Source organism: Amborella trichopoda, chromosome 8, assembly GCF_054954075.1.
Source record: "Amborella trichopoda isolate Santa Cruz 75 chromosome 8, AtrichopodaSantaCruz75HAP2 v2.0, whole genome shotgun sequence".
Taxonomy (NCBI): domain Eukaryota; kingdom Viridiplantae; phylum Streptophyta; class Magnoliopsida; order Amborellales; family Amborellaceae; genus Amborella; species Amborella trichopoda.
In genome coordinates this window covers 6,456,100-6,471,200 of record NC_142343.1, presented here as the reverse complement: position 1 = coordinate 6,471,200, position 15,101 = coordinate 6,456,100, and the positions used below count along the sequence as shown (strand labels likewise).

General features: G+C 38.4%; 2 protein-coding genes across 2 annotated transcripts; both read right to left on the bottom strand.

Annotated features, from left to right (window-relative positions):
• Positions 1-4,157: 4,157 nt before the first annotated feature.
• Positions 4,158-6,783, bottom strand: LOC18436221 (L-type lectin-domain containing receptor kinase S.4). The gene is made up of 2 exons (XM_088845624.1): positions 4,489-6,783; positions 4,158-4,372 (listed from the first exon to the last, which is right to left on the bottom strand). The coding sequence occupies exons 1-2, from the start codon at positions 6,345-6,347 to the stop codon at positions 4,288-4,290; spliced, it is 1,944 nt and encodes a 647-aa protein (XP_088701750.1). The 5' UTR covers positions 6,348-6,783; the 3' UTR covers positions 4,158-4,287.
• A 2,182-nt stretch (positions 6,784-8,965) lies between these two features.
• On the bottom strand, positions 8,966-12,017 carry LOC18436222 (L-type lectin-domain containing receptor kinase SIT2). Its single transcript, XM_006846244.4, has 2 exons — positions 10,332-12,017; positions 8,966-9,848 (listed from the first exon to the last, which is right to left on the bottom strand). The coding sequence occupies exons 1-2, from the start codon at positions 11,735-11,737 to the stop codon at positions 9,179-9,181; spliced, it is 2,076 nt and encodes a 691-aa protein (XP_006846307.2). The 5' UTR covers positions 11,738-12,017; the 3' UTR covers positions 8,966-9,178.
• Between the last annotated feature and the right edge of the window lie 3,084 nt (positions 12,018-15,101).

Here is a 15,101-nt window from a genome sequence, read left to right as displayed (position 1 = left end):
ATATTGGTTTTTAAGAATTCAATAAAAAAATGAGGGTACTCCATTAAGAATTTTCATGTTTTTGAATGAATATGCGAATATTGATATGTTCTTTCCCTGCATGAACCGCCATTCAGCATTTAATTTACAGTATTTCGTGCTCATCCCTACACTGTTGCTGTTGGGACTCGATATGTGAATAATATGGCTCGGATAGGGTGGCCTCAGAATCATCATCTCTCTCGTTTTCTCTTTGAATAATATGGATTAAAAAAAAAAAAAACAAATTTTCAAAAAAATCGATCATGGATTAAAAAAAAAATCACAAATTTTCAAAAAATTCTATCATGGATTACAAAAAAAAATTCGATCATGGATTAAACAAAAAAAATCACAAATTTTCAAAAAATTCAATCATGGATTACATAAAATTCGATCATGGATTACATAAAATTCGATCATGGATTACAAAAAAAAACAAACAAAAAAAAACAAAAAATTCAATCGTGGATTACAAAAAAAGAAAAAAATAGTTCGATCATGGATTACAAAAAATTCAATCATGGATTACAAAAAACTCTATCATGGGTTACAAAAAAAGCAAAAAACAAAAAATTCAATCATGGATTACAAAAAAAAAAACAAACATTTCGATCATGGATTACAAAAAAAAACTAAACATTTCAATCATGTATTACAAAACATTCGATCATGTATTACAAAAAATTCTATCATGGGTTACAAAAAAAAAAAAAAAAAACAAAAAAATCGATCATGGATTACAAGAAAAGAAAACAAACATTTCGATCATGGATTACAAAAAATTCTATTATGGGTTACAAAAAACCAAAAAATTCGATCATGGATTACAAAAAAATAAAAACAATTCGATCATGGATTACAAAAAAATCGATCAAGTATTACAAAAAAATCTATCATGGATTAAAAAAAATAAAAATAATAATAATAAATAAAATAAAAAAAAATAAAAATTCCTTACGGGACTCGCCGATTCACTGTTCGGACTCTCCGATTCCGTACAGTGAATCGGCGATTCACTGTACAGAATCGTCCGGTTCTCTCTAGAACCGGACGATTTTTGATTTTTGGGCGATCCGGTCCCCTTTTCACGATTTCCGAATCGAACCGGACGAGTCCAATTCGACTCGATGTTTTTTAAAACGTTGGAGTCGGCCAATTATCCGATTCAACTAGGACCTGAGAGGACTGTGGCAAAACTGGTGCAAGACTACGACAAAAATGGGAAGGCAATTGGTGGTAAGAGGGCTTATTCGGGCCTTCTCGTCATTGTACATTGTACAGTGCTCAATTGGGATAAGGGACTTCAGGCTTTAAAAAGGCAAGAGGTAGACTCATATAGACATGTTTGAAATTAGTAAAAAAAATAAAAAAAAACTTATGACTTTACGGAGAATATGTTATTGATAAAGCATAATAACAAACCAATATCCATGCAGATGACCCCGCGATTAGTTGAAAATTAAAAATGTGATAATGACATGATGATCTTTGACGTTCACCGGTCTTTTTTTTTTTTTTTTTTTTTTGTAAGGAATGATGATGTTATCCTCCAAAGCTGACACAGGGAAGGGACATTTTTTCCTCCAAAGCTGACACAGGGAAGGGACATTTTTTCCTCATTATGGACGAGTACATCGATTTTTCCTATAAATATTTGAATGGCTCCAACGGTTGCATTTTTTAAACACTTTCACCACTTCTGCCGGCAAAGTGCCACGAACTGGCGGTTTATTAATCCACGTCCCTCTCTCTCTCTCTCTCTCTCTCTCTCCTCTACGAGAATAATGCTGCAACGCCCCTAGGCCGGCAGATTTTTTAATCCATAACTTTAGCATCTCTCTGTCTCTCTCAGTTCTATTAAAGCTTGATGAAATGAATCACTCCCCAGCAGTCCGCCTTCTTTGTTGCCTACTACTTGTCTTGGTCATGGCAGAAGAGAACCAACAAACAGAGCTTACTCCAAGCGAGCCTACCGATCAAACTCGTAAGTTTTTCCCATCATTTATCTTATCTCTCTTCCTCCCAACATAATTCTCAACAAGAAAAACCGCATGACAATGTGGAATAGTGATTCTTTACTCCTTTTAATTCTTTCAATAAAATACTATCACAGTCCATGAATACAGTCTAAGGGAGTTCATGAAAATCTTAAATAGGTCCGGTTTTGGATGCGGTTGTTCAAGGAGAACCACAAAGGTTTTTCCCCCGAGGGCATGGGGCTCCAAGGGCGAAGGGATGGCCAGAAGTGGTAGGACTTTCAGTCGAAGAAGCTGAGAAGAAGATCAAAGCTGACATGCCGATGGTTCAGTTGCAAGTTGTTAAACCAGATTATTTCGTTACCATGGATTACGACCTTCGTCGCGTACGCCTTTATGTAGATGCCACAGGCATCGTTGTGAAAACCCCAGCGCTTGGCTAGATCACTATGTCTCTATATACCCTTTGTATTAAGCATATTAAAGAGTGATATGGCACGATACAGTTATTTACATGAAGCACTGTTTATGTCCTAAGTTGATTCTCCATGGTTCTTTATCTATCTCCTTCTCCATGGTTTTCTACAAATTAATCAAACGATTAAACCCAAATCTCTGTCTGATTGTCTTTGTGGTATTGCATTGAGCTGGACAGACGAAAAAAATCAAATGTGTGCTGTGTACCTTAAAACAGTTGTATATTAACTACCCCCAGCCAAAAAAGGAAAAAAAAAAAACAGTAGTGTATTGCATAGAGAAATCTTATGTGTGTGTGGGTGTGAGTGTGTCTACTGTATATAGTGCATTACGGGAGGTGTCCACAATCTATTGTGAATTATGTATGGTGGAAATTCATTTGGTTACACCATATTCACCGTTCATCATCAGGAACAGACAGTGTACCCCTTAGGATGAAGAACTACCCTAGCATTGGGATGTATATTATACTATCCCTTTTGTGACTAATGAAAGAGGGCTAAATTTATGAAGTGTATCATGCTTCATCCATGGTAGAAATTTCATGTGAGACTTCAATGGGGGGTGACCAAAGCTTGCTGGGGATTAACAATTGCAGCGTAACATCCAAGGTCTACACCCATAGAGAGAGCATAAGTGGAGAACTGAGTAGCCCTACTTTTCAGACTAGGATTAAAAATGAGCATTGGAATGGACTTCTAAATGCACAAGACATGGATCGAATTTCACAAATTGGCACAGAAGTATTGTGGACTTGTTCGATCTGTTCCATAGTAACTATCTGGTTCTTAATGCCCAAAACTCTCATATCTATTTCTAAAGAACACCTTAAAGTGCCAAATGGTAGGAAAATGTAGACGTATGTTGATAAAGATACATGAATTGGAATGAGCTATAAACAGCACATTGAAACCTCATAAAATGATCTAAAACCGAAAAGAAATTTGGAGTCATGCTTCATATGATCTTTTATGACTTGGATTTAAAGCATTTGAGCATCAATCGAACAAGAAGGCAACGTTGTCGATGCTTGTCCTTGTGATTCTAGATCAGTTTTGTGACCATATTTGTCAAGAATTTTCCAAATTTAGGTTGTTAAGACTTCCATCATGTCGTCTGTTAATTTCAGAGTGACTGATTTTTTGTGCTTTTGAAACTAGTCATATATTTCTTGCCATATGTGGTTCACTCCCGGGTGACTGTTAAGATCAACCCATTAAAACCATGCCATCTGTTAATATTTTAACTGGTGAATAAATTTTTTTGAATGCTTCCATTATTTCACAGAGAACCAACTTGGCTTTTAACAGAGGTCTTCAGAAGGAAAATCCACTCTGTGCAGAGGATTCTCTAACAGATTCGATAAACCATTGTTGTCGGCCTTTACTAGCACCAATAGATTAATAGATCAGAGGAGCAATTAAGCATCACATGGACCGGTTACTATTACTACTAAGGGTCAGAGAACCAACTTGGCTTTTAACAGAGGTCTTCAGAAGGAAAATCCACTCTTTACAGAGGATTCTCTAACAATTTGATAAACCATTGTTGTCGGCCTTTACTAGCACCAATAGATTAATAGATCAGAGGAACAATTAAGCATCACACGGACCAGTTACTATTACTACTAAGGGTTACAGGAATCTTCTCTACTCCTAGCATACGGAAATGTGTTCGAATGTCACACAAATTGATCCCATGTAATATTCATTTGATAAATTTATTACACTTTATAACTTATTTGTGGTTACAAATCCCAACAAAAGGAATTCCATCTCAACTAAAGAAAAAAGGAAAATGATCAAGCAATACCTTAAGCAAAGATTGTGGTTAAGACAAAATTTATTGAGGCTTCTAGCGACCTCCTGAAAGTGCAGATATGGTACCTATAGAAATTCCTGTAGAAGACAGAGAGGAGTGAAAATAGTCCTTAATTTCCTTGTTGCTAGCTACCATACCCTCAAGAAATGGATCCGGAAATGGAATATCTCTATCCAAAAACTGGAATACTTGCCTCATGCTTGGCCTAGCCTCAGGCACTGGGTGTGAACATAGCAACCCTAGCTTTAACACCATCTCTATTTCATCCTTCACATAATGATCTCTAAGCTTTGGATCAGCCATATCTAAGAGCTTCCTTTCCTTAAAGCACTTCCATATCCAATCTACTAGGGCACCTTCTTCTGGTAATCCTTGTGGCCTGGTAGGCCTTCTTCCTGAGGCCACCTCTAGTAATACGATGCCGTAGGAGAAGACATCAGTTTGGGTGGTGGCTCTGCCAGTTCGAGCCAGTTCAGGTGCAAGGTAGCCTAATGTACCCACCACACGGGTTGTGTGCATCTTTTCACCATGGTCGTGAAGCCTCGCAAGCCCAAAGTCCCCTAACTGCCCATTCATGTCAGCATCCAATAGAACATTGCTGGACTTCACATCTCTATGTATCACCACTTGTTCCCATTCCTCGTGCAGATACAAAAGTGCTGAAGCCACTCCCCTAAGGATGTTATACCTTTGCCCCCAACTTAAAATTGGGCCATCCTCCTTAAATAAGAGCTTGTCTAGGCTTCCATTTGGCATGTAGTCATAGACTAAAAGAAGCTCACCATTTTGCCTACACCACCCATGAAGTTGGACCAGGTTCCTATGGCGTAGCCTGCCGATGCTCGAGACCTCTGCTGCAAATTCCTTTATACCTTGCTTTGATTCACTAGTGAATCGCTTCACTGCAATATGAACTCCTGAACTTAGAAGTACCCCTTTGTAAACTTTCCCAAAGCCTCCATATCCTAGAAGCTCTTCATCTTTGAAACCTTTTGTGGCCCGGGAAAGCTCCTTGTACGAGAACTTTCGAGGACCATATCCTGATTCCCAATCTTCCACGTTCTCATTGTCTTTTTGGTTTTGGATGAGGTATAAGATGAGAAGCATGGTTACAAAGAGGACTACGAGTGGTAAGGATATCCCAAGTTTGAAACCCAAGGAAAGCCCACCTGACGATTTGCCAGTTTTGTATGAGGGAAGCTGAGAGAAATCTAAATCCTGAGCTTTCCCATTCACCTCGAAGCTCCATCCCAAAATGTAATGAACACTCGCAAACGTGCTGCTTGTGGATGCAGAGAAACCCGCATACATAAAGTCTTCAAAGATGGAGGAGAGATTGACCTTTAGAGATAGCAGAGGCTGGCTGTTTCTTCCTGATATTCCATTAGGGGAGAGAGTCACATTGAGTAGCTTCTCAGAGCTATTGTAATCGATCCATACCTGAATCATGTCTCCGCTTGTGAGGTTGAGATCGTTTCTGCTTGTGTTCTGACCCTCTGTTATGAAATAAGCAGCAGAGGCCGATATATTTGACGTTAAGCTATTGAGGTCGATACCCACATGGTTTGCATTAATATCATTGAATTGTTCGTTCAAGACAGTGTCAAATTCCACTGCTAAAACATGGTTTCGAGGATCTCCATTGCTCGTGGAGTTGAAGAGGCCAAGGTATTGGTCTCCGGTGGCTCCTTCAAACTGGGTGGAAGTCGGAGAAATCACAAAGGCGAAGCCACTCGCTGCAAAAGGGTTCGGACGGTCGATGGCAAAGACAAAAGATGCAGAGAAAGAGAAGGTGTCCCCTTCTGACGAGTTCTTGAATTGAAATGGGGTGGCATAGAAAGCATGGCCTATGATATTGAGAGAGTTGTTGGTTAGTTGCAGGGCACCACCTGACGTGATCTCCGAGCCACCGGATAAGCTCACGTTTGCTCCACGGAAGCCCAAGAAGGTGAAGGCATCGGTGCCTGAGAAAGTGAGGTTGATTACAAGAAAAGAAAGAAGCAAAGGTGAGATTAGTTTTCTCATGGGGTCATAGATGCAGGAAACCTTCATTTTGATTTGGTTCTTAGAGAGAGGAGGAGGCAGCAATTGACTCAGTAACTTCCATGGCTGGTTGAACTTATCGAAACAGGGTCTTCCATGGCTGATTGACTTGTGCCATACGAGGTGGATGGATTTGGAAGAAATGAAGACATGAATGCATGTGGATCACTCAATAGCATTAACAAGATTCCAGCTAAAACTTATCAACCATTAAAGTCAAAAAAAGAAACATAAAAGAATCCACAAAAGAAAAACAGAGAGATAGACATTAATTCAATGCAGTCTAGATTGTTTTGTATTGGTGCAATGTCCTCTAGGGCAAGATCTATTGCATTTTATGTCTAAATCTGGAAAGGGACATAAAATGGGCACTTTGAATGGAGACAGGCTTTCGCCGAAGTTGCTTTCATACCAAGATTAATAAAATAACCATGATGTATAACATTTTTATAATTTCTAGAACATCTTGTTCATACTATAATTAACAATTTTACACAGAACATGGCTGAAATTTGTTCTATGTCTTACTTATGTTGTGTGCTGCAAATTTTAGGAATAAAATATTTCGTGGAAGAAATTCAAATTTGATCAACTTTTTGAGGTTCTTGTCTTCAAGTTTTTCAGTTACAGAAGCCACCCACCCCCACTAACACAAAAATAAGTCTACTTTTCTATTTTTTAAAAAAAACAGATGGAAAATGGCCAAACTTCAGGCTCACTGTTGATGAATTTCAGGGTTTGGAAGGCCAAAGTGTGGCTTAATTCCAATCAATTTTAGCCCACCAATCCTAAAGACTTCCTTTTCTTCTTCCTTTGTTCTATTTAAAAAAGTTCTTCTGATTCATGGTGATAATGAGTTTCTAGGTCAACTATAGAGAAGCTTTTCTAGTGCTCTTGTGGTTTATTCTATTTATTGTGGATCCATTGAGATATGCATGAAGGATTTTGTGGAAGAAAATGACTAAAATTGTCGGCCAATTAATAAAACCAGAAAGCTGGCATCAAGATGATAGACCCAGTCCTTTATGCGCCAATAGTAATAAATGGCCCCAGTTATTCTGGTCCCATGAGAGTACCTTTCAATTGTAGCTCTCTGTATTTTCCTACTTGGCTTGATGATTTGTGTATTTCAAAGTTTGGTTGATAATTCATGAATAGCATAGTCAAAAGTTTTGGAATAAGAAAACAACATATTCCCATTAAGCTCCAACCACTCAGCTGCAAACTTATTACAAAGACTTCCACGGTCAACTCTCTCTCTCCACCCCCAACACCCCCCCCCCCCCCCCCCCAAACAAAAAGAAAAATCACCTTCATTTCAATCTTGGATTGATCAATGGTACCCCTGAATAGGAATAAGAGAGTGACTTAAAATTCGTATCAATGAGGTGAACCGGCCATTTGGAAATTCAATTGGGATCAACGAATTGGACTGGTTCTTCAGTGTGAGAATCAGCCTAAAAACAAAAAGTTCAAACGAATAAGAAAAGAAAAATAATAGAAAATCTATCATGTGGGAACCGGGAGATTTGGCCAGTCCAGATCATAGTTATCTGGAGAGCCCAACTAGGGTGGCGCTCCCGCTTCGGAATCCATTCGGCGCTCTGCAGTTGGGATCTCGATCAGAACTCGTTCCTTACTTTTTGGGAGCTCACTCCTATTTTTAGGGTTCTCGATCCCGTTCACAACGGAACTCGCTCCCGATACTGCACGGAACGCGTTCCTTAAGTTTAGGATCTCGTTCTTGAATAAATTAGATCCCCTCTCCCAGAGTTTTAGGAGCGCGATCCCTACATTTCCAGAACTCCATCCCTATTTTCCTGAAACATCCTAAAAGGAACTTCTTAAATAAAATTAATTTTTAAAATAAAATAATTATATTTTAAGCTAAATTTTCATAAAAATAGAGTTCTGCGATAGGAGCGTGGGCTAATCATGCACAGAACGCGATCCTTCCTTGAATGAAGCTCGATTCTTTCCAAATAGGAACACAATCATTCTTAGATGGGGGCGCAATCCTGTTGTCAATGGGAGTACGATCCTAATGAATATGGGAACACGATCCAATTTGACATGGAAAACATTCTCGTTAAATAGGGATCTCGATCCCGATGTTTTGGGAACGCGCTCCCTGTTCATACGGGATCTCGAGCCGCTACTTTTATCCTCACCGGAACTCGCTCCCTGAGCTCCGGAGCTTTGGGCAGATGTCACTCCGACACTCCTGCTCCCGGAACCGGAGCCATTCCCTCTCCCGCTCCCAATAACTATGGTCTAGATCAATCCCCAATTCGGATCACTGGTTATTTAGACACTGAGAAAACCATTTTGAGTCTCTCTCTCTTTTCTATCTGGATGTATATTTTCACACACACTCTCTCTTTGGATTCTCTGGATTCCAACATAGGTTATTAGTCTCATCGGCATGAATTGGAAGAACTCTCTCTCTCTCTCTCTCTAGTAGATGCTCTATATGTAGTTTCCAAACTTCTAATGATTGCTGTTACCATTGTTGAATGCAGAGGAATTAAACATTAATGCCAAAAGGTGGAGATAAATCAATGACTTCATATAATCAGACATGGTGAGACAATCCAGAAATGAGCATCATAAAAACTACTCGCACAGTCATTAAATTACCTTTATTTTATTTTTCCTTCACCATATTCTGGTATGGCTTGAGGCCAGTTCCTCTGGTTTTCAACTTTTAATAAAAGCTTATAATCACCTTAATTTAAGATATAATGCCACTACACCACAAAATTTCATACTATCAGTATCTGAAAATTGATGCATTATTTTATTACAGACTCCATAACCAAAAAAGAAAATTGAGATTATCAGCGACCTCCCGAGAGCCCCGAGATAGGCATTATAGATGAGGTCGTTCCATATCCATCGTTCAAAGACATATATGTTCGAACATATTCTTCAATTTCCGTATTGCTAACCAACATATCATCAACTGAAAGATCAGGGAACTCAACCCCCCCATCCAAATACTGGACAATTTGCCTCATGGTTGGCCTCGAGCCAGGTATTGGGTGTGAGCATAGCAATCCCAACTTTAACACCATCAGCACCTCATTTTCAATGTAGCAATCCCCGAGTCTCAGATCGATAACTTCTAAAATCCTACCATCTATGAACAGTTTCCAAACCCAGTCGACCAGTACAGCTTCTCCTGGTGATCCTTGAGGCTCGATAGGCCTACGACCACAAACCACTTCGAGTAAAACTGCCCCATATGAGAAGATATCTGACTCAGTGGTGGGCTTGCCGGTTCGAGCTAGCTCAGGTGCTAGGTAGCCTAGTGTGCCAACCACATGGCTTGTGTATGGGTCGGAACCATGCTCGTATAGCCTTGCCAGGCCAAAGTCACCTAATCGACCATTCATATCAGCATCTAACAATACGTTGCTTGCTTTCACGTCTCTGTGTATGACCACTTGATCCCACTCCTCATGCAAGTATAGGAGGCCAGAAGCCACGCCCCTTACGATGTTGAACCTGTTAGTTGAGATTTAGTGATTTGTACACACATACAGAGAGAGAGAGAGAGAGAGAGAGAGAGAGAGAGAGAGAGAGAGAGAGAGAGAGAGAGAGAGAGAGAGAGAGAGAGAGAGAGAGAGAGAGAGAGAGAGAGAGAGAGAGAGAGAGAGAGAGAGAGAGAGAGAGAGAGAGAGAGAGGGAGGGAGGGAGGGAGAGAGAGTATACGATTATTAGCTAAAATTATTTCACATTTCATATAAGTGCAACCTAAGAGAAAACGGCTGGGTCAAATTCTCTTGTATTATCAGTATATTCTGTAATTTTTCAGTGTTTGTATCAAGAAACTAAAGCTCTGTTCCATCTTTAAATCTATCTCTAAATTTATAGGAGCTTATGTTTATATACTCTATTTCGCAATTGATGGCAGTAAGATAAATTAGGTGGTTTTTGCTAACAAATTAGGTGGTTTTCGCTAAGTTGAAGATCTAATGCTTACAATACCTTTGCTCCCAGCTCAAAACTGGCGCTTTCTTATCAAACAGATACTTGTCGAGGCTACCATTGCGCATGTAATCGTAGACCAAGAGGAGCTGACAGTTTTTCCTACACCAACCATAGAGCTGGACCAGGTTCCTGTGCCTGAGTCTCCCTATGCTTTGTATCTCTGATAAAAACTCTCTTAGCCTTTGCTCTGATTCATGTTGTACTCTTTTCACTGCAACTTCCAAATCTGAGTTGGGCAAAACTCCTCTGTAAACCTCTCCAAATCCTCCACAGCCAATTAGTCTTTCGGCCTTGAAGCCTTTGGTTGCTGTATAGAGCTCTTTGTAAGTGAATTTTTGGGGCCCATACTCCAACTCCCACTCTTCCACCTTCTTCTTCTCTGTTCGATATCGAACAATGTATACAGTGAATGCAATGGCAGATAGTGCAAGGAACACGGCTGCCAGGGATATACCAATCTTAGCACCCATGGATAATCGACTACTTGATGAAGATATAACTCTTGGATACCAAGGAAGACGAGAGAGATCTAAATCTTGAGCTCTGTTGTTCACTTCAAAGCTCCAACCCAGAATGAAATGGCAACTTGCGAGCATGCCCGTACTCCCTGAAAATCCCACGTACATAAACTCCTGAAAAATAGAGGAAAGATCGACCCTGTAAGAGAGCAAAGGCCGGCTGTTTCGTCCTGATACTCCAAGAGGAGAGAGAGTCACATTGAGCAGCTGCTCTGTACCATTGTAATCTATCCACACTTGAATTGGGTCTCCACTCTTGAGGCTTAAATTTTGCCTGTTGGTGTTTTGGCCATCTGGTGTGTAATAACCGGCAGGGGCCGATGCATTAGACCGCAAGCTATTGAGATCGATACCGACATGGTTATTGTTGATGTCCAGGAACTCGATGTTTTGGATGGTGTCGAATTCCACTGCAAATATATGGTTATTGGGGTCTCCATTGCTCGTTGCATTGAACAAACCAAGAAATTGGGCAAACATAGCTCCTTGAAGTTGGGTTGAACGAGAGATTACGAAGGCAAATCCACTAGCTGGTTCGGGGTTCGGTAGGCTTATTGCGAAAACAAAGGATGTGGAGAAAGAGAATACAGAGCCTTCTGAGGAGTTTTTGAATTGTAAAGGAATGGGATGGAAGGCATGGCCAATTACTCTCAGAGAGTTGTTGGTTAGTTGCAGGGCTCCACTTGAGGTGATCTCAGAGCCTGATAGAGTCATGTTGGCTCCATTGAAGTTTGAGTAATTGAAAGCATTGGAGACAGAGAAATTGAGGTCGATTACAAGAAGAGAGAGAAACAAGGCTTGCAGTGACATGGATGGTTTCATGGGGTCACAGTTACAGAGGTTATTCCTGGTGTTTTTAGTTTTTAGAGCGACAGAAGACAGCATTAGTCCTGGTGGACAACAGGTTCTTTCTCTCTGTTTTTTTTTTTTTTCCCCCCGTCTTAGAGAGAGAAGGAAGCTAAGACTCCTGAAATAATAAAAGGTTGCCAAAACTTTTCAAGGTTCTTTTTGTTCTTAGAGAGAGAAGGAAGCAAAGAGTGGAAGAGAAGCTTCCATGGATACTTGGGTGAAAAGAAGGAGGTGATGAATAGAGGGAAAAAGAAAACCAGAAAGGAGCAAACTTTCAAATTATTAAATTTAAAAAAACCCCATACCCTAACCTGCGTAACTAAAAGAAATCAACTATTGTGTAATGCCGTGATTGTTTGGAGGAATCGTACCCCATGTGAAGGCCCATTTTCTTGGACTTTGATCTGCGGTCCATTGACTCTCTTTCTTAATATTGATTTTTTAATATAAAAGCAAATTTGGGACGAAAACGGTAATAGTATAGGAGGCAAGTGGCCGGCCTTCGGCTGGGCCAGCCCGGCCTTAGACCGTCCTGTCTCTAAGCCAGCCCTAGCTCTGTTATGGTAGGGCCAGGCTGGCCTGCACTGGCTCTCAGGCCACAGAAGTTAGGTCGTTGGCCCATTGCGCCCTATGTGAGGGTGGTCATGGACCGGGGCAGCTGCCAATGGACCAGGCCAGCCGTGGCCCCGGTCTGCCTTATCCCCGTAGGGCTGGGCTAGTAGGGGCCAATAAAAATTGAAAAAAAAAATAAACCGTAAAACAAGGAAAAAGATGGCCTCGCCGAACCAGGCTTGGCCCTAGCCTAGCTCTCAAGCTATAGTTTGCGGCCAAAGTCCTACTTTTTTAAGTCGGGCTGAGTGGCGCCGCCCAGCCCAAAGGGAAGCCCTTTAAATTATTTTTTATTTTTATAATATTAAAACTTTTTCAGACTTTTTTTTATGGTGAGAGAGGAAACCTACAATTTTGGGATACGCCTTGCATCACAGCCCACACTTATTCAAAGGTTCTAAGAATAGGTGCATGGAAGTTAAGGCAATGGTTAAGTATGAGTCAGCGCACAGCTTTTCTTCCTGGTGGTTTACAGATTCAACATCACTCTTGTTCCCTTGAGCGTCGTATGACGTAATTTCTCCGTTGCTTTCAAGATGAGTTAAAACGTTTGAAACGAAAAATTATCGGGTACGAATACTTCCTCTATGTTCTTGAGATCCACATGTTTTTGGCCCTCTTTCCCATTATTATGTAAAAAAAAAAAAAATGTTTATATAAGATTGAAACTTTAAAATGTAGAATTAAAGGTGCATCTCAAAAATCTTTTAGAAAAAAATTGTTTTAATATTGAAAAACCTTTTAATTGATCATCTCGACTTCGAAATGCATGAATATGAAAACAAAAAGAGATTTTGAGTCTAAGAAATAGTACATCTTACGATACGTTATTTAGACAGTTCATTTTCAAGATTTTCATATGTTTATAGATCTACTGGATTTTAGCCATTTTTTAAGGTTGCAATTGTTTAAGGTTGTAACTTTATAGAAACCACATCCTTTTAAAAAAAATGATTCTCCATTTTATGTACAAAATACTATCACTGCCACTTGAACAATTAGACATCCAACATGTAATCACAACGACAAAATTACAAGAGCGGAGCTCTACCAATTGAGCTTATATCTCTCCGGCTAATGGAGCATTCAAGAACGAATTAGATGCTTCAGTATTCCATGGTTCTAATAACCCATATTGGACTTGAGCCAAAGAACTCACCCATTAAACAAATCATTACAACTATGATCCAACCAATTGGGAGAGAATCAAGAGATTCTTTTGCGAAAATATTCTTGTTTTCACCTTCTTGTGTCTACATTATCAAAATGTCTCTCTTGGTTTTTCCAAAAACTTGCCAACATCATGAAAAATATCATTTGAATTAAAAATGGATCCCCCCAAATTGTTTTCGTTTTGCCCTACCATGCAGCAGTTAAAGAAGATTTTCATTTAAAATATGACTTTTCGATTTAAAATATGACTTTTAAATATGTAGTAAATCATGGCATGATTTACTATAATATGTAGTAAATCATGCCATATAATATTGTTGTGATCATAGTTAGCAGTTTCCATATTTAATATGACTTTTCAATGTTGTTGTGATCATAGTTAGTAGTTTCTATATTTAATATGACTTTTCGATTTTTTGAAATCCGATAAGAACTCGGAGTTCATCAAAAGATCTTCAAAACTTATATTTTTAATAAAAACTTTTAAAAAAACCTTCTTCCCCCTGACTTTATTTCTTTATTAACTTAATAGTATTGAATTTTGGTTTAAAGATAAGTACATTAACAATGAGATTAAATCAAGAATCTTGATTTAACAAAAAATTCTATAAATTTTTTACCAATGAGTTTTCTTTAAAAAAATGTACGAAAAAAATACAAGCAATACATTCCCTAAAAAAAGTAATCAAAACAATCATATATGTCAAAATAATAGGTTGAATTAGAAGAAGAGTAATCCAATGAAATTTTTTTTTTTTTTCCTTGAAACCCATAATGTCCTTATAAAGAGCAAGAGGGAGATTCAGTGGTACTAAATATTTAGGTAGCTAGGAATTCAATGCGGGATTCCATTTTGCTTAAGCTTTTTTATTTTATTTTATTTTATGCATAGATAAGTTTGATTAATTTTATTTTTTATTTTTTATTTCATTGGCGTATACAACATAACATGTTAGATGGATTACTATTTTACATATTTAGGTCTTTGCTTTTTCTTTTAATTAACTATTATCCTATATTAAGGGTGTTTTTTTTTTTTCTTTGATATACAATCCTATACCTTGGTTCACAGTTCTTGTTATTTGCTAATTAGTTCTTGTGTTTAGCATTGTTGTTGTTGTTTCATTTTATACTGCCAATAAATTACAATATGTTTTGTATTGTGATAATAAAGTAAGCATTGTTGCTGGATTTATTAAAAGTTTCAACAAAAAATTGTATAGTATTAATCTAATGACACTATAAAATTAATGTTTAATGGATAATATATCTATACAATAAATACAAATCATAATCCTATATTATGTTATATTTACATATTCAATTTTTTTACTTTGTTTTTTTGAACCAAAACTAAAATATTCATATTGTTATAAACTTATCTTATTTTTTGATGAACGAATATTTTCCTCAGATTATTTGAAATAAAACCGATTTATTACCGATATTTTGGTCTACCCATATTATGGTTGAAAGCAATGGTTTAAAAAATGGATCGGTGACCAGGATCGGGCACCCAAAAAACCGATCCGGATCGACAAATCGGCGATCCGGATCGGGAATAGGGTGAATCTGTCAGAATAAAGCTTAAAAAAAATCCGAAAAAATTATTAAAATT

Excerpts from the sequence above, each read along its gene's own strand:
- LOC18436221 (XM_088845624.1), bottom strand. The coding sequence starts at position 6,347 with ATGAAGGTTTCCTGCATCTATGACCCCATGAGAAAACTAATCTCACCT. Across the intron at positions 4,373-4,488 it reads GAGGCTAGGCCAAGCATGAG|GAATTTCTATAGGTACCATA; the intron begins GCAAGTATTCCA and ends TGTCTTCTACAG.
- LOC18436222 (XM_006846244.4), bottom strand. The coding sequence starts at position 11,737 with ATGCTGTCTTCTGTCGCTCTAAAAACTAAAAACACCAGGAATAACCTC. Across the intron at positions 9,849-10,331 it reads GTTTTGAGCTGGGAGCAAAG|GTTCAACATCGTAAGGGGCG; the intron begins GTATTGTAAGCA and ends CTCAACTAACAG.